This window comes from Nestor notabilis, unplaced genomic scaffold, assembly GCF_000696875.1.
Source record: "Nestor notabilis isolate BGI_N333 unplaced genomic scaffold, ASM69687v1 scaffold15018, whole genome shotgun sequence".
In the NCBI taxonomy this organism is placed as follows: domain Eukaryota; kingdom Metazoa; phylum Chordata; class Aves; order Psittaciformes; family Psittacidae; genus Nestor; species Nestor notabilis.
In genome coordinates this window covers 20,771-38,261 of record NW_009938840.1, presented here as the reverse complement: position 1 = coordinate 38,261, position 17,491 = coordinate 20,771, and the positions used below count along the sequence as shown (strand labels likewise).

The following is a 17,491-nucleotide window of genomic DNA, read 5'->3' as shown; positions in this document are numbered from 1 at the left end:
CTGCTGAGTGTGAAACTACCAAAATGCAAGGCTAATGTGAGCAAGAGATTTATAACAGTGGCCTGAGTCAAATAAGTAGCAAGCCATAGCAGGCCCAGTGTAACATTATCCAAGCTAATTAGACAATGTATTTTAGGTTTTACCCCGTCACTAGTGAATTGCTGCTCTGAGATCCTTATCAGAAAAGTGTGTGATGTTAGTGATGTTGAGAAGCGTCTGTTTGACTAATGAACAAGCTGCAAACTAAATCCAGAGATGAATTTAAGTAAGAGGAAAGATTTGGAAGCAGTAGAATATTATTCATTAGATCTACTGATAGAAAAACTGGGCAAGTTTCAGACACACAGACCCTTCAACTTTCTTCAGTTTGTTTGTTCAAATTGTAGTTGATCTTAAGCAAGATATTCCTCTCTGCAGATCCTGCTTTCTATTATTAGACTATCTTGGGTAAACTGGATTTAAGTAAAAAATTAAGGTACTAAAAAATATGGTCATATACAAAAGTAAATTGAAGTAAGGTAAAAGTAAACTCCTGAGGATTTCCCTTGCCTGTTATACAAGCGATTTCAAGTAGGATGAAGAATATCTGATTTGTAGGAGACCAATTTACCTTTTACATCGGAGTTTGGCCCTGAATTGAGCCTAAATTCACTATTGCCTTTGTATTGTTTATGACAAATATCTTTTGTCATAATTTATGAAGCATGATTGTTGGATCATATTACATTATAAATAACAATCTACAGTAAACACTGAAAATAATTACAATGACCTACTTCAACATCAAAGAAAAGTGACAAAAAAGGATAGCAACATGACGGGGTAGCAATATAGGTCCATGTATAAACACGTCTGAGTATCCTATGCACATCAGTTTGATAATAGTAAGTAATGAAATACACAGAGATGAACCCATCCTGTCTTCTTGCCATTGCTAGTCAGTGACACAGGATGAGGCCTTACAGAGTAAACTGGATTTTAAGGGCTAGCAACCTCCCTGGCCAACTTGCATGGTCAAGGGAAAATAAAGGAGGGAGATGTTCATAGGAGAAGACAAGAGACAGGCAGATTAAGCTAATTTAGTTGAATGTGTTCTGTGGATAACAACTTGAGAAGGGCTGATGGGTAAGAAAGAGAAAAACTGTGAAAAGAGTTGAAGATAAAGGCAAGTGGTTTAATTTGATATTGCTGAATGGCATTCAGCAGAAGGAATCAGAGAAGACTGTCGTTTGATGAGGATGGCGCACAGGAAGGATGATTTTCACAGTCTTGTGTGACACCAAGGCTATGTTACTTGTAAACTAAACAGACCCGGGGCCCCCATTCTGTCCTGGGGTTCAAATGGCACAATCCAGCTGTGCTTGTACTGCTAAACTCTCTTCCAGAACAGGGTGACTGTGTCTGTACCTGGTCTGAGTTAATTCTTGAATTGTGCCTAGGAACTACTTGTGAGAGGGGTAGTTTCCCTGGACGAAAAGTGTGCCACAGAGTGTGCTACAAGTTTAGCAATACAGTAGGTCAAGTGCCAGAGCTTGGGAGCATTTGCTGTCACTTTAATTTCCCACGATAGACATAGTCTAAGAATGTGGTGTAGGTGCTCAAGAGGGCAGAGATGTGAGCATTCAATAACCATGACCTGACATTTTTGAGAAACTCTGAATCTTCTGGAAGGACTGCGATGATCCTTCTAGCATTTTCATGCTCTCTGTGCTCATTTTTCAAACTTCTTTTTAGCTTTCCTTTATCACACTTACTGTCTAGTAATCTCATGTAGTATTTAGCTTAAGATGGAGTTTACCACTTGATTTACTCTGTATTCCTCATTTTTCTTGGTTACTTGGATTAAAACCACTGCTTTACTCAGAGAAACTACCAAGTGACCTTTGTTTGTCATGCGTTGTCACTCCATTCTGGTAGAGAATTTATACTCAAGAGATACGCTTTTCTAAAATTTAATTGAATTCCTGTCTCTCAAATAAACCTTGTCTTAAAATAAGGTCTACTTAACAGCCTGCTTTGTTTTGTAGTGAGGAATTGTGAATGATCAAAATGTTGACTGAAGGAAAGAAAACACTGGAAAATATTCGTTATAATTTTCCTGCATCACGTTTAACATTTAAACTCATATCAGCATCTTGGCATGCTGAAAAAGATGGTTACCCATACTTTACAACTCTCTTAAATTTATAATTCATGCCCTGTATTCCCTGGCTGCCACACGCAGAGTTGTTGAAATGGTTCTTTTTGCCTCTGTCTCTTGAGCATGACAGTATTTTTCAGTTTAAAGAAGATTGTTGGTCTTCCAAAAGGCAGTATTTCCATTGTGGCTTTTTGTAACTAATTTTGTTTATAAATGCATCTTTATGTTTGTTTCTTTCTAGGTAGGGATGAGATCCCGAAACCAAGGTGGAGAGAGCTCGTCTAACGGGCATTTCTCCAGTTCCAAGCCTGTCATCAGCCACGCAGAGAATGAAAAACTTCATGAGGATGCCAAGAAAAAGAACAAACCTCATCGGAAGGAAGATGAGGTCATGGTTTCAGCAACTGTCAAACGGCACTCAAAATCACCTGGACCTACTGAACGAAAGAACAAGAAGTCCATAGAGCTTTCTAAAGAGGACTTGATTAAACTCCTCAGTATAATGGAAGGAGAATTGCAGGTAAATTAAACATATTTTAAACTATATTTTCTCTGTACCTGTTTGTTTTTAGCTTGTTCAAAAAGCACAGGGCTCAACTGACAGGGACATGCAAATTTAAGGCAAAGGACCATAAGGTGTTCAATAGAACAGTCATAGTTTTAAGTACTGCTTTACTTACCATCTCTATCTGCAGCTACCAGAGCAAAATAAATTATAAACACCCACCAGAACTGATGAAGAAAGGGGGATCTACAGGTGCTGAACACTTAAAGAGAGGCAGAAAACAACCACAGGGGAATCAGTTTGGGGGTGGGGGAAAGACAAGCAAATACAGTGAATGTAATTACAATCATTAATGCAAACATTCAAGAAACAAAACTGCAAGTCACTAATTCTGAAAAAGGTCTTAAGATGGTCCCTGGACTTTGTGCATATCCAGCGTTCAGCCAAAGCTCTGTCTCCAGCATCTTGCCTCCAGCACTGCACATTCCCTTCCTTGCAAAAACCGATTGATTTCATTTCCTGGACTTATCTAATTACAAGAAGCAACTGTTTTGTTAATTTCTTTGGTATATGAGTCAACTGAGTTGCACCATTACCACAGCTCTGAGATTTCATCTCGTTAAGTATCATTAAGTATCACTCTTCCTGTGCATAATTCACCTTCAGTTTGTCAGAAAGTACTTTCAAGTTTCAGTAAATATGCATTTAAGCTAAATAATTTTTTTCATAAAGACAGAGGATGGTTGTTTTGCAGTGAAAAACTGCAGGAAAAAGGAAGAATTGTTGAATGCAATTTCACAAAAAAAAGAAAAATTTTTTATCATTACAAAATAGTATCCATTTTTATAGCGCTTCATTTGACTTTATACAAAAACCTGTCATTTACGTCATTTATATATGTCATTTCCTAAAAGATGGAATTAGCTTCTAGCTTCAGTGGTGAATAGAGCCAAACATCATTAGAAATGTACCATGCTCATGTAGTTTAGAAAGATTTACCCTGAAATCACCTTTGTAGTCTGGAAAGGGGAGGTGAAGTAAATCGCTAATGGATGGCAATGAATGTGGTCTTTATTCTTATCTCTGAGTAATTCTCCTGTTCAATACACTGAAATGTGACTATTTACCATAGTCTTTTGCTTTGTGGGGGAGTTACACAATATCTAAAAGACTGCCCGTGTTCTCATTATCCCTATAGGGATGATGATAGCTGCCATCTGCACTGTAATATGGGCTGAAAATCCTCAACAAGATGATACATTTTCTGGGACAATACTTTTAGGGATATTCATACAGACAGACTCACAGAGAATGTCAGGCATGTCTAAAGCTTCCCAGAATCACAGGAGGATTATGAAGACAACCGTGCTGGTAGCCACAGAGTACATTTGTTCTGCTCCTTACTGCCAGGCAGGGAGGAGAATCATTATTCGCTTTAATCTGTATGAGTTTTTCATTTCACTTCAAAAGCCTCCATTTTAGTTATTTACCTGGTACCTATGTTGAACCGTTACTGAAGCAAGCAAGCTACAGCACTTTGGCTTGAGATGAGAGCCTGGCTTTGACACTACAAACAAAGATGAGCCAAGGAAGACTCCAGCCAAAGTAAATACTCTGGTATTACCTCCTGGCTGTCACAGTGACCTAATGCACTGAGTCATTTCATGGCTTTTCATTTTCAGATCTGTTCGGACATTTCTGGTGGTTGGCTGGCATTTTGTTGGACTGAGAAATCTGACTGCGGGTTTATCTTGAAGCCATTTCAATACTGGCAAGGCAAACATTATATAGGCATATGTAAGAAGACTTTGTTTTGAGAATAACAGCAGCTGTACCTGTTGGGATATCCAATATTTTTTGAAATTGAAAAAAAAAAGATAAAATTCCATGACTGTTTACTCAGCAGCCATGAGCAGGGAGAATCTTATGCCTGCACTACCAAAAGCAGAGCAGGGTGGCTTTGTAAACACCAAACAGTAAGCTCAGCCACAGGAAGTAATTTGGTCATGACAACCACGCATTAGCAGGGTAAAATAGTGATGTATACATATGCTTCATGTGCTTAGTTCACTAACAACACAGCAAACATAAACCCGTGCCACGTTGCTGTCAGTATCAATTTCGAGTCCTTACTTTGGGGCTTTTTGAAGGTGAATGTGCCAGTTAACCGTGGAGACATGCCCTGGCAGTGATGTTTATGTCTTCTTTTTTTTTTCTTTTCTTTTTGGGATTTTTTTTATTATAATGGCCTCAGGTAGCTTGCCTGTGCTTTAGTTTTTAAGGCCAAGTTGGACTCAGCCCTGCTTGTCATCAGATTTCCTGGCAGAGCCCTGTGCACTTACTGAATATAGAGAAGAAAAAAGTTTTCATAAACGGCTGAGGTCACCGTAGCCTAGGCCTTATTTTGTAAGAAAATAAAAGGGGAGAAAAAGTATACAGAAGCTGTGGCGATGAAAACATATCCCAGTATACATGGCAGGAGAGCTCTTAAGTACAACCTCTCTGAAAGAGAGTGAGAAACGAACTGATGGCAGGGATTGATTTTAAAGGCCTTATAGCTCAGTAGAGTGTCTTTTCACTTGTGAGATCTCACTGCTCATATAAAAAACCAGTGATTACATGGTCTTTAAGCACATATTGAATATATCGGGACTAAAAATCCATGAAGGATTTCTTCCTATATGGGGGTGTGTGTGTGTGTGTGTCTAATTTTAAATACTGCAAAACTGATTTGAAAAGAAAACCTCAAACAGCAGTAGAATAAATTGGGCCATGAAGGCATGGCATTAATTTGCCTGGGTTTTACAGTGATTTTAGTCAAGCCGACGTGAGTATTATTAATTACAGAGCAACACAGGCAGTGTGGATCGTTACAATGATGATATGAACCTGCCTGTTGTTCACAGATTTTTGTCCTATGTGGCCTATGGCTTTGTTGTAGCAAGAATATATTCCGTGTGCACTTTCTGAGCAGCAGACATTAATCTCCAGCAATATCAACGCTGATTTTCATCATCGCCTGATCAGCGGCTGGAAAGAAAATGTATTCATACATGTTTACCATTCACTCTTCTATTGCATGTATGGAAAAAAATCACCACAATAATAGAAGTACATTTATGAAGTCAGCATCCCACTACAAATCATTGGAGTTTTCAAGAAAAATAATAAAGAGTATCAGACCTATAGCTCCCCAGGAAGGATGTCTCCCTTTGCCTAGCAGCAGTAGCCAATGCACCCCACGGCAAGGTGTGTTCCCCCTATATCCTGGTCTTAGCTTGAAGCCAACACTTGTCATCATGTCCAGTTTGATTTGGTCTCTCTGATGAGGTTGCTAATGAAAAGATCACTCCAGGACTGCCAGCCTGGGGCTAGTAGGTTAATTGCATTTGTGCCAGTGACTACCAAAGTACAGATTGCACTGGTGGCTTCATCTGCTGCAGGAGGGGTTGTTGTAGGGCAAGTACAGCGAGCTGGTTGCTGGTAAGTGAAACAGGACAATCATGGGGGAAGGAACTCTCTCATCCAGAGCCAGGAGGAGCTCACCTTCAGGTGGGCTGTAAGACTTACACTTGACCTGGGTGTATCAGGGAAGGGTTAGCAGAGGTGAGTGAGGTCTGTGTGGTTTTTTCTCTCTGGTAAGGCCCTTATGAAACACTTAGATACCAGTGGCTGTACAGCCTGCCACGAGAGAAATCCTCTCTCTCAGCAAACTTGATTACAAGGTACCCACATGGGTATAGGTGTTATACTACATTTCTAAAGGTATTTTAGCATTTTACCATCTGTCTTTTTATCAGAAAACTAAGCTTTGTAAATATAAAGGAAAGGAAAATTCTTTACTGTTTCCATTTTTCTGCTTTCCTCTTTTTTTTCTTTTTATATAGCTGCATATTTTATTAATACATTTTATTCCATAGTCATTCTATTATGTTCTTTTTCTTACCAAAATGGAAACATAAAAGAAACTGTTAAAAGTTTCCCTCTTTCTTTAGCTTTCCTCCGTCCTTCTTTACTTCTCTCCTTGTGACCATTTTCCTTATTCTTTTGTTACTTCCACACTCAGGCTTTCTTTATCCTCATACTGCAGATGCATTGACTGAATCATTTTCCTGAGAATCCTGGACATAAAATTGTAGAAGATCTGCTGTAAATCAAGTCCCAGCAGCTAATTCTTTAGCCAATCACTTCATTTGACCTTTGTCATTAACTTATCAAGCTGTGGTTTAAGATTAGGTGGCTTGTTTACCTTGACAACTCCTACTGGAAAACAGTTCCAGAACTGAAAAATGTAACATTTAGCAAAATTTGTCTCTTTTAATTTCTAGTGCAATTGTAATTATGTTGGATGAAACCTTTATGAAATTGTGCTATACACCAATCATGCTTCAAAAAGCCTACTTCTCTCCCTACTGTTTAATGCCTGGTGTATTTGTAGACAGCAGTCTTGTACCCTCTGAGCCTTTGTTGTGCTGCGCTAACAATGCTACATCCTTTTAATGCCCTTTAGCAAAATGGGCTTTCCATGTCTTCTATCACCCCTTGATCACCACCAATTACACCCTGAGTTCATCTTAATGTCTGTGGCTGGAACTGCACACAGTGCAGTAGGAGAGAGCTCACTGGTGCCTTGTACGTTGGGTTTAACGTTTTGCTTTCTCTGCTGACATGGCTTTACTTGGCCTTCCCATCACTTGTCAGATTTATTTAAGTCAGAGAGTTTAACTGGGTAGCTGAGGTTGTCATGTTTTCTTTTTCTCTCTGTTCTTCCTCTTGCTGCAATGTCTGAACTTTCATGTAATGCCTTGAACTGCTTTTGTTTCAAACTTGACTTCCTGAGATACTGAAACAACATTGTGATAGCCACCTAGGCATTGCTTGGTTAAAAGCTCCATACGAAACACTATTTTTTCCTTCAGTGCCTTTCTTGATACTCTTGCACTAATATTATTAAATAGTGAGCTGCTCGAAAGCTCAAGCAAGGAATATGGGTTAGATAGGTGGGTGGAAAGAGAATGCGCTTCTTTTGGGTAATATTAAGGTCAGAAGAGAAAGTTAGAATCATAGAATCATAGAATGGTTTGGATTGGAAAGGACCTTCAGATCATCTAGTTCCACCACATCCCGCCACGAGAAGGGACACCTCGCACTAAACCATGTTGCCCAAGGCTCTGTCCAGCCTGGCCTTGAACACTGCCAGGGTTGGAGCATTCACAACTTCCTTGGGCAACCTATTCCAGTGCCTCACCACCCTCACTGTAAAGAACTTCTTCCTTATATCTAACCTAAAGTTCCCCTGTTTAAGTTTAAAGCCATTACCCCTTGTCCTACCACTAGAGTCCCTAATGAAGAGTCCCTCCCCAGCATCCTTGGAGGCCCCCTTCAGATATTGGAAGGCTGCTATGAGGTCTCCCCGCAGTCTTCTCTTCTCCAGGCTGAACAGCCCCAACTTTCTCAGCCTGTCTTCATACGGGAGGTGCTCCAGCCCGCTTATCATCCTCGTGGCCCTCCTCTGGACTTGCTCCCACAGCTCCATGTCCTTTTTATGTTGAGGACACCAGAACTGGACACAATACTCCAAGTGAGGTCTCACAAGAGCAGAGTAGAGGGGCAGGAGCACCTCCTTTGACCTGCTGGTCATGCTTCTTTTGAAGCAGCCCAGGATACGGTTGGCTTTCCGGGGTGGCAGTGCACACTGAAGCCGGCTCATGTTAAGTTTCTCATCAACTACCACCCCCAAGTCCTGCTCCACAGGGCTGCTCTGAATCTCTTCTCTTCTTCCAGATGGGACTGGATGCCTTGGCACCTGAGGAAAGAGTACATAACACAGTGAAGAGAAAGAGTTTTTAAATGGTCATTAGCAAAATCTCAGTTTCAGAAGCTGAAGAGGAGACAGGGTGGAAAGCATAGGGAAAGCCAGAGAACAGTGCGTGTAGAGTAGCTTTGCACAAGTGTTTATAACAGCAAGATCTTGTTAATCAGATTAAAATAGTTTAGAATTTTCTGAGCATATCATACAGATGAAATTCAAATTCCCTGAGAGAAAAATCTTGGCATGTACAGAGCTACAGGAAAAAAGAGAAGATAGGGTTAATGTGAGGAGGGAGAGGTGACTTAAGGAGAATGGAATGAGAAGAAAGAGGCTGGGCAATAGAAGAAAAAGAATGTAAGGAAAGGGGGAATACAGCAGGGATAAAGGGAGCCAAGCTAGAGACCTGGAAAAGGGACATAGAAAAGACAAGACAATGAAGAGAAGGATAGTATCCACAATGTAACAAAATGAGAGCCAAAAAAAATCCCTAAAAAATGTCTGGCATATCAGTACAATGACTTAAAAATTTTTCTTCTCTCTGACTGAACCCTTGTTTTTTGTGTTTTCCTGGTGAAGCAAGCTTTTGCAGGACAAAAAAAAATTAAGTTGGGATAGACTTAAGACCACAAATGCCCTCTTGGATTTTCATTGAATAATTTATAACCAGAGATGAATTTTGACCAGAATAGTATGTTTTTTCTGTAATTTGCAATCATTGCTGTGCAAAGTGCAGGAGATACTATGGGAGGTAAGCAGGGCTTGTATAGCAAGTCCCAGAATCATGAATTTTAAAACAGCTGTTTTATGAGAGAGGGAAAAAAAAAGAAAAAAGAAGCATATATTGAAATGTTAAATTGTGCTATTCAGGCAATTTCCTGATCCCTCTGAATTAAGGGCAGAGGTACTATCAATGATAACCTTCTCCTTGGTAATGAAATTGCTTTAGAATTACATTTTTCAATGTAATTATCCTCAATAAAATGTCACTGTCATGGACAGCTGTAGGCTGAAAACCTCTTTCACAAAGACATTTTAAGATCCTTCTCTGTTAATACCTGAGCTGTACTTAACAGAGCGGCATCTATCATGTTATTTAGGCTTGGAGGGTCAAAAGAGAGAGGAATAATTGGCTGATGTCTCAGATCCATTGGACATCTCATCTAGAGCAGAAGAAAGAGTATGATCAGCTTGGGGGTTTTTTCCCCCAAAATTCTTGGTCTTCTGTCCAAAACAGAACAGTAAGGGTTGCCTCCAATCAACTTTCAAGTTTCAGTCTTATTCCCATTGGGATCAGTGTCTTTAACTGATCCTCCTGTGCAATTTTTTAAAATAATTTAATCAACTGATGTAATTTGACTCTTTCTAAAAAAAATATTATTTACTTAATAGAAATTGTGTACTTAGTGCAACAGTAATGAGAAAGCTTGTGTCTGTTCTCATTTTCTTGAGAGAAAGCTCACTCTGTGGGAAAGGACGTGGCTAACCTTTTTGTAATGCTAAATGCTAGATGCATGGACTCTCTGGCTTTAAAATATCTGGGATTCTTGGGAAAGCTTGCAATGAGCATATGTCTTACGTGTCATAATGCTGCCAGTACTCTGAGTCACCAGTTGTTAATTTAATATTGCAGTTGTAGCTGACTCTGTTTTTATTAACTTTGCTGCCCCAGTTGAATGTTTATTAAGTTTGTGTCTCCTGTTCTCCAACTGAGGATCAGATAAGCTCTTGAGAGCAAAATAGATTATTTTCTATCCAAAATGAGCTTTAATAAAAGCAAATATAAGTATTTATATAATAACTGTGAGACCATGGATATCTTGAGAAAATGTCTTGTTTCTAGGGTTAAAGGCTCCACCTATTGGTTGACTAAAATGAGAGAAATGTAACTTTCACGGAGAAAACTGCTGGCCCTACTGAACATCCTGTGTCTTGCCACATCTTTATGAAGTTGCTGTAGAATTCAGTCAGTAAAATGAGTGGAACCAACTAACCCAAGTACAGTTGCATGTTACAGTAACAGTTGCATTTGTCACTTTCAAATATAAACACGTCAGAAACAGATGTATTGATGCGGTCAGCTTCATAACAAAAACTCGTTTCCCCAGTATTGGTTCAGGCAGTCTCAGCATTTCAGGCAAAATGGCATTTTGGCAGGCTTCAGATTCATTCCTGGGAATGCAATGGGAGGATGGAGAGAGTAGAGGATGTCCAAGTTGGGTATAGGATGGCAAGGGGAAGGACAGACACTGGGAAGGATTGGGGGATTTCAGAGACATTGCAGGCTATGAGGGGATTATGGGCACTGACTGGAGCTCTTGCTCTGCACCTTTTGTTGCCCACCCTCTCTAAGTCAATTCACTCTAAGAGTTTGTGCCACTTCCCTCATTTCCTCTGACAACTCTTCTGTTCAAATAATTTGCTACGCTGGTGAGCGCTTGCTGTAACGCAGTCCTACTGTTCTTGCCCATTCATCAGTCATCAGTAACTTGAATGCATATCCATGTACCACAGAGCACCGAAAAACAGCTTGTTGAAGCCAACAAAATGCTTGGACAAGTGAAAGTTTTGTATACAGTTTATTACACATGTATACACACTTACGTCAGTTGGTATCCTACTCTGAGTTATGCTTGTGTCTCCAGAGCAGAGGCAGAAGGATTTCCTCTGAACTTCATCATCCTGACAGCTATGGCCCTACTGGCACCAGTTTGTCTCTTCTTCCATCCCACTCCACATGTGCTCATTCCTGCCAGAAGGCAGCTAGATCACCATGGAAAAAAATACCTGGGCTGGTTTATTCCTCCTGGAGAGGGGGTGCTTACACCAGCAGCTTCAAGTGCCTCCCTGAAGTTCAGGTCAGAGCATCTAATTTCAGATGCTTCAGTTCCTTATACAGTCAATGAAGCACTTTGAAAGAGCAATTTAGGCAACCTAGTTACATGTCTAATGAAGATAGATACTTTTTAGTTTCCAATGGATTTCAACAAATTGGATGATAGTATGGAAGTCCATAAAAGTGGAGGAAATAAAAGAATGTAATGAATGGAGGGAAATGAATAAGAGAACAATTGCACTGATATCAGAGTGCTATATTTTTTGTAATATTCATAGCATTAGTACCTAGATCTTATATATACTTATGAATATGTAAGTATATATAGATATATATAGATAGATAAGTAATAATAGATAATTATATCTCACAGCATTCCTGGGAAGTATTATTTCCATTATGGAATGGAAATTGGAGTATGGTGAGGTTAATTTTATGTGTGAAGCACAAGAAAGAGGTCCATGAACAGAACATGGATGTCTTGAGTTTCAGTCCAGACTGGTTAACATAAGATTGTAAGATTGCAGCCCTGAACTGCAAATACAGTCATTCCTGTGCTATTGTTAGTGATTCTTCTTGCTCAGGTGTCCAAGAAGGCATTTTAACAGATGTTCCTTCCTCTCCTGCTGGCTAGTTGGATCAATCTGTGGTCTCTGCTTGCTGCCAGGCTTCAGGTCAGGTGCAGTATGTTATTATACTGTAATGTTGGCTGAGATGTAAACTATATGACTGGATACGGCAAACCCAAACCAGCGGGGTTAGCCATTGTGATGCATTGCAGAACCATGTAGAACATATCCCAACATGCAGATTCATGCGTATAACTGACAAGGATCCCCCTCATTGGTCTCTGTGCTGACTGGATTGTGGCACTGTAATTCTGTGTGTTGCACTAATTGCCCCATGGTTCAGTAATATCAAGCAAAGCACTCTTTCAGTGTGAAAAGACAAGACAGGATATCCCAGACCCTAATAATTCTGAAAACATGAAGCACTGTGGAGTTAATACTTCTTGGGGGCCTTGCAATGGGAATTTTCTGGCTGGGGCCCAGACTACAGATAATTAATTATGTCAGTGAAAGGCTCTGGTGGCCTGTTTTCTTCAGAAAAAAGTGACATCATCCATGGAGCTCTCTGGCAATAAAGCAGAACAAAGCTGTGTGGGCAGGAAATAACAGACAGATGTCTTCTAGTGCTCATTTGATCTGTTTTGAAGCTTGCTGTAAGAAGTAATACATTGCTCAGTGCTGCTTCTCCTCAGCTCTGCAATCTTTAGCATGCACTTTTTTAAACAGAAAAGGCCAAATTAATCTCTGATGTAGCTCTTTTGGAGCCACTTCAGAGGGTTTGTGTAGTGGATGAGCGGGTCTATCATGTGCCTCTCCTCCAGTATTGATTTTAGAAGGACTTTCTGTGTTATCACCATAAGATAATGCACAACAAAGTGAAATACACTGTATAGCTCCAAAAGCTTCATACAAGGCCAGAAAGTTCTGCACGGTGTGGAGAAGACAGAACAATTCTGTTTTATTTCCCCAGGGTCATGAGGGAACACTTGAATTTCCGGATATATTTCACTAAACTTCTGTACAAAACAGAAAACACCAACGGTCACTTTTCATCACTGAATTAATCTCCTTATGTCCAAATTAATTCATGTATGTATATCTGAGTCCAGAAATGATAAAAGAAATTCATGCAAGTGAACTCCACAGTTTCAAGTATTAGGAAATGAAGCTAAGGTGAAAGGCAAGAAAAAAATTTTGCTGTTTGTCTTCCTTGAAAGAAAAACTATGTATACATGTCATTAGCCAGCATTTTGCATAGCTAGAATCACTGAGTGATATGAACAAGGCTGCTTCAGATATCTGGTGTAGGAGAGAAAAATATTTCTTGAGGATTTAGCAAAAAGGAGCCTTGTACATGCTCTATGCAGTGGGGCATCTAACTTTCCAGCTTCAAAGCATGCTTTGTACACTAAGTACATCTGAGCTGGAAGACAAATTGCTAGCCAGTCCTCAAATATAGGGATAGTTTGAGGAATCAGGCCTTTAACAAAAGTGTCATTCCAGTAGGCAGGGGTAATTTTATTATTTTCTCCATTCATATTCATAGTATCATGACACAAAATGGAGAAAGTGCACTTTCCTTTTAATTATTTTAATTTCTTCCTGAAGTGAAAAAGGAAGTGAAGTTCACTGAGTTTAAATAGGGATTAGTGGATTAGTGTTAGGAAAGTTTTTCAGATACAGGTTTTTGAGTACACTTGCCTGAAGATGCTTTCTTCATTAAAATGAACTAAGTGAACACCTGGTATTCACTTTCTGAGGTGTCTAATGGGAATTTTCAGAAATAAGTCTATTTCTGCTGTGTGGTGACATAGGATGAGCTTGTACCTGAATCGTGCAGTATGAGAACATCCTCCTGATCTCACTCAGAAGGATGCCTTGCGCGTGATGTTTGTTAGCTCTAAGTGGAATGTTTGTAAAGTCTACTGAAATTTAGGAAATCAGCCACCGGGAAGACCACTACATTACATGGAGAACCTGTGATATTATCTAGTTTCTGATGCATTACAGAGCAGCTGTTGCACTATAAATAACCTGAACTGTGTGCAATGCATGTAACAACAACACAAGTAGAAGTAAAGATTCCTCTCTGTGGTTTGGTAGTTATTTCTTGCCATTAATCACTGGCAAGAAAAATATGACTTCATAAACATTAAACCTCTATTATCTGCAGGCATAACAAAGTGTCATGTTAACTAGAAAATAAATAGTAAAAAGCTGGAAATACCAGATCTTCCAAATATTACATGTGTTCCTTGTAAATACCTCTCCTGCTCCCAAATTTTTCAAAACTTATTTCTATCAATTGAGAGGAATGTCATCGTGTTATTGAAATATTTAGATTGCTCTGAAATAGTTAGATATATTTTAGATGGTTCCAAACATGAAGCTATGCAGGAAATAATTACTGGTAGCTGATTTTGAGAGAGGCACACTGAATTTGCAGGAAGGTGATTTACAAACAAAATTCAGGAGAACAGCTTAGGATATGTACTGGCAAAGGATCTTGAGGTGGGTTTTACCCTCAGCTGACAGTGATTACTCTGACTCTATTCAGCTGATCTTGAATACAACTGAATTTTTTTCCGATTTACTAGGTGCCTTATATGAAACAAATTTGATCAGCTCAGTCCCATTTCCCAGGTGACAAATGGCCTGTGGCAAAAATTCCCTGTTTACTGGATGCTGAGTTTTGCTAGCAGTCTCATGGGAGAGGCCAAAGACTGTGGGAATGGGGAGAGAAGGCTGTAGTAAATCGGCAGGGCAGGGCACGAGGAGGAAGCACGTCCGAATGCTGGGCTTGTGTAACAGTCTTTCCATTGACCAAGAATTTGGTTGCTAGGCTGCCAGTCCCTTTTTACAAGCAGCAGAGTCATGCTGTTGTTTCCTAAATGGTTTCAATTTTATGCAGGGTCCTCTTTACATCCTTTCTATATCATTTAAATACTTTACTAGGCACATAGTAAAGCAAGGTTTGGAACTCAGAACCCTGTTCTGCTCAAGCTAGCAAGGAAAAGAAAGCCCTTCTCTTTTATTCTTCTAGAAAGTGTTTCAGGGTAGCCCTGCAAAGAGTGGCTTCACGTCAGCCTTCCATGCTCTCCTGAGAGAAGGGGAGCACGAACTTGTATTTTCCAGGTAGAAACATAGACCCCCGCATCTTAAATAAGTGAACTAATCAGTGGGTATTAGAGAGGAGGGAAAAGAAAGCAGGCAAAGATGTGTGGGACTGCAGTGCTCCACAGCACTTCAGCCCTTCCATGGACATACTCAAGATCTGAGGTCATCGGCCTTTAGATTTTGGCACCTCCAGTAAGTAAAAAACAAGGCTCAGATACAGTTCAACTTTGCAGTTCCTCTATCAGAAGAGAAAGCTGAAGGAGTTAACTGTGTACAGTGTCCACTTCTAATCCCCACAGAACAACAAAGTTGCAGACAAGCTGGAGAAGGTCCAATGCAAGGATGTGAATATCATCAAAGGGCTGCAGAACCTGCCCTATGAGGAAAGACTGAAGGCATTTAGTCTTTTCTCCCTGGAAAAGAGCAGGCTTGGTGGGGGGATCTCATTGGCACTTAAAGGACAGCTACAGACGACAGAGGCTCTCTCTTCAAAAGAGGCAACATGAAGAACACAAGGGGCAATGGGTATAGGTTGCACTGGGAGAGATTTCATCTTGACAGAAGACAGAAATTTTTTACAGTGAGAACAATCACTGCAACAACCTTCCCCATGGATTTGGTAAAGTCCCCATCATTTGAAGTTTTCAAGATGCAATTGGACATGGTGCTAGATGATCTCATCTAGGCTTCCTTTCCCGTGAAAGGTTGAATCAGATGATCTGAGGTCTCTTCCAACCTGAGCTGTGCTATGGTTCTATGAGATTGATGGACAGGGAATCTTTAAACAGGCTTAGCTCCTGGAGAATGTGAGTGTGGAAAAATACCTCTCAACATATGTGGCCTTCTGTGTTTCTTGCCTTGAGAGAATTACTAGGAGCTAAAGTGGCCTCTTCATTGATATGTCTTCATGGCTCCTACTGTTTAAAGAATCAACTACTTGGGGACACTTTATTCACAGAAAAGTCTGTTTATTTTCAAGAATCCACAATGTGAACAGTGTAGATAGACAGTTAGCTTGAAGTTTTCTGTAGGACAATTTAAGTAATGAAAAAACAATAGAAGTAAATATACATATTTACTACATCCTGTATCTTAACTTTAAAGAGCTTCTCTGACTAATTGCAGTCTTTTGGACTTATGCAAGTAAGTTTCATTGTGTTACAAGCTGTTGCAATATGTGGTCTTCTCATGCTTGAATACTCTCTCTCATCAGAGCACCAAAAAAACAAGACAAAAAGGACTTGAGAAATGGCTTTCCTGTGCCAAACTCCATGTTCCCTCTACCAGAACAGCTAACAACTTTCTTCTGGGATGTATATAGAAGTTTACTTCAAATTTGAAATCTCTTCCTTGTGTTTGTCTCCTAGCTTATGATTTATGCCAGACAGCATTGTGCTTTGAGACAAGGGAGGCACCTACAATAGTGTTCATTGGTAGAAACAGCTTGCCAGTATGGTTCCCTCTTCTTAGCTAGGACCTCCAGCTTCGAGCCTCTCATACCTCTTTCAAGGTATGTGTGTTGAAGTAGCCCAAGTGTTCCTCTACAGGATTATTCTGATTTGTTTTCTGACAATGGTCTGTATCCTGCAGTTTAATATAGTGATAGTTGTTCACTCTACATTGAAAGAAGACATCTCAACATGAGCTGTCTTCTAGTTGTTTCAGTGGAAAATTAGTAGTTTGAAGGAAACATGAAAGCACGAGTTACACAGGCCTGCTGTTTCAGCTTCTTCCCTCTATATTATCCTGAAGAGTTTCAGAGAGGCTAACTGGAGTTTGCAAATCCCGAGGCTGATGGGAGTTCAGGATGTCGCCTGGGCCCCTTTTTGACCTAGGCTGGCTGCACTTCAGAATCTTCCTATTCTGGAGCTTGTTGCTGACCAAATAAAAACAAATTTATCTCCAGTTTATTATTAGCATGAGGCTAATAATAATTTTTTTGCTCCAATGCTTCCTAGCAACCTGAGTGTCTGTTAGTTTGCCTATCACAAACTGTTATCATAAATCCATTGAAACAAGAGTACGTGGTGAATTAGCTGATACCCTTGTAAAGGTAATGATAGGAGCCATGGTCAAGCCAAGAAACGGCAGAAGGCATCTTGCCATGCTAACATGATCCAGATGCCAAGTGCCTGCAGGGCATGGGGTGCCCAAGAAGGTGTATGTGAGTGGGGATCTGCCTATGCCCTGGGGATGGTGCCACCCAGCCTGTCCCTGGGCTGGGTACCCTTCGCTGGGGCTGCAGTGAGGGGTTTTCAGGGCAGACAGCCCTGCCCTGTTCCCTGGAGCTACCTGTGCCGCTGCTTCCTTTTGAAGATGAAGCAATGAATAGGGTTTCCTTCAAAGCTCTGAACAGAATTTGGGCACTTTCTTTCCCGCCTGGGGTGCCAGTTCCTCCTTTCAGCATCACTCATTCCCCTGGCTCAACTACTGCTGGCCCCTGGTGGACTCAAACCTACATTCCAGAAACCCTTCTTAGCTGTCAAGTTATAAGCTGTTTCAGGGACTCTCATTC

General features: G+C 40.3%; 1 protein-coding gene across 1 annotated transcript in view; it reads left to right on the top strand.

The window, feature by feature from the left end:
* Positions 1–17,491, top strand: part of LOC104409635 (filamin-A-interacting protein 1-like) — a gene marked incomplete at its 3' end in the record, with an annotated part of 64,087 nt that overhangs the window by 41,724 nt on the left and 4,872 nt on the right. Inside the window, 1 exon segment of the mRNA XM_010019557.1 lies at positions 2,382–2,660. Coding sequence (XP_010017859.1) covers positions 2,388–2,660 — 273 coding nt within the window.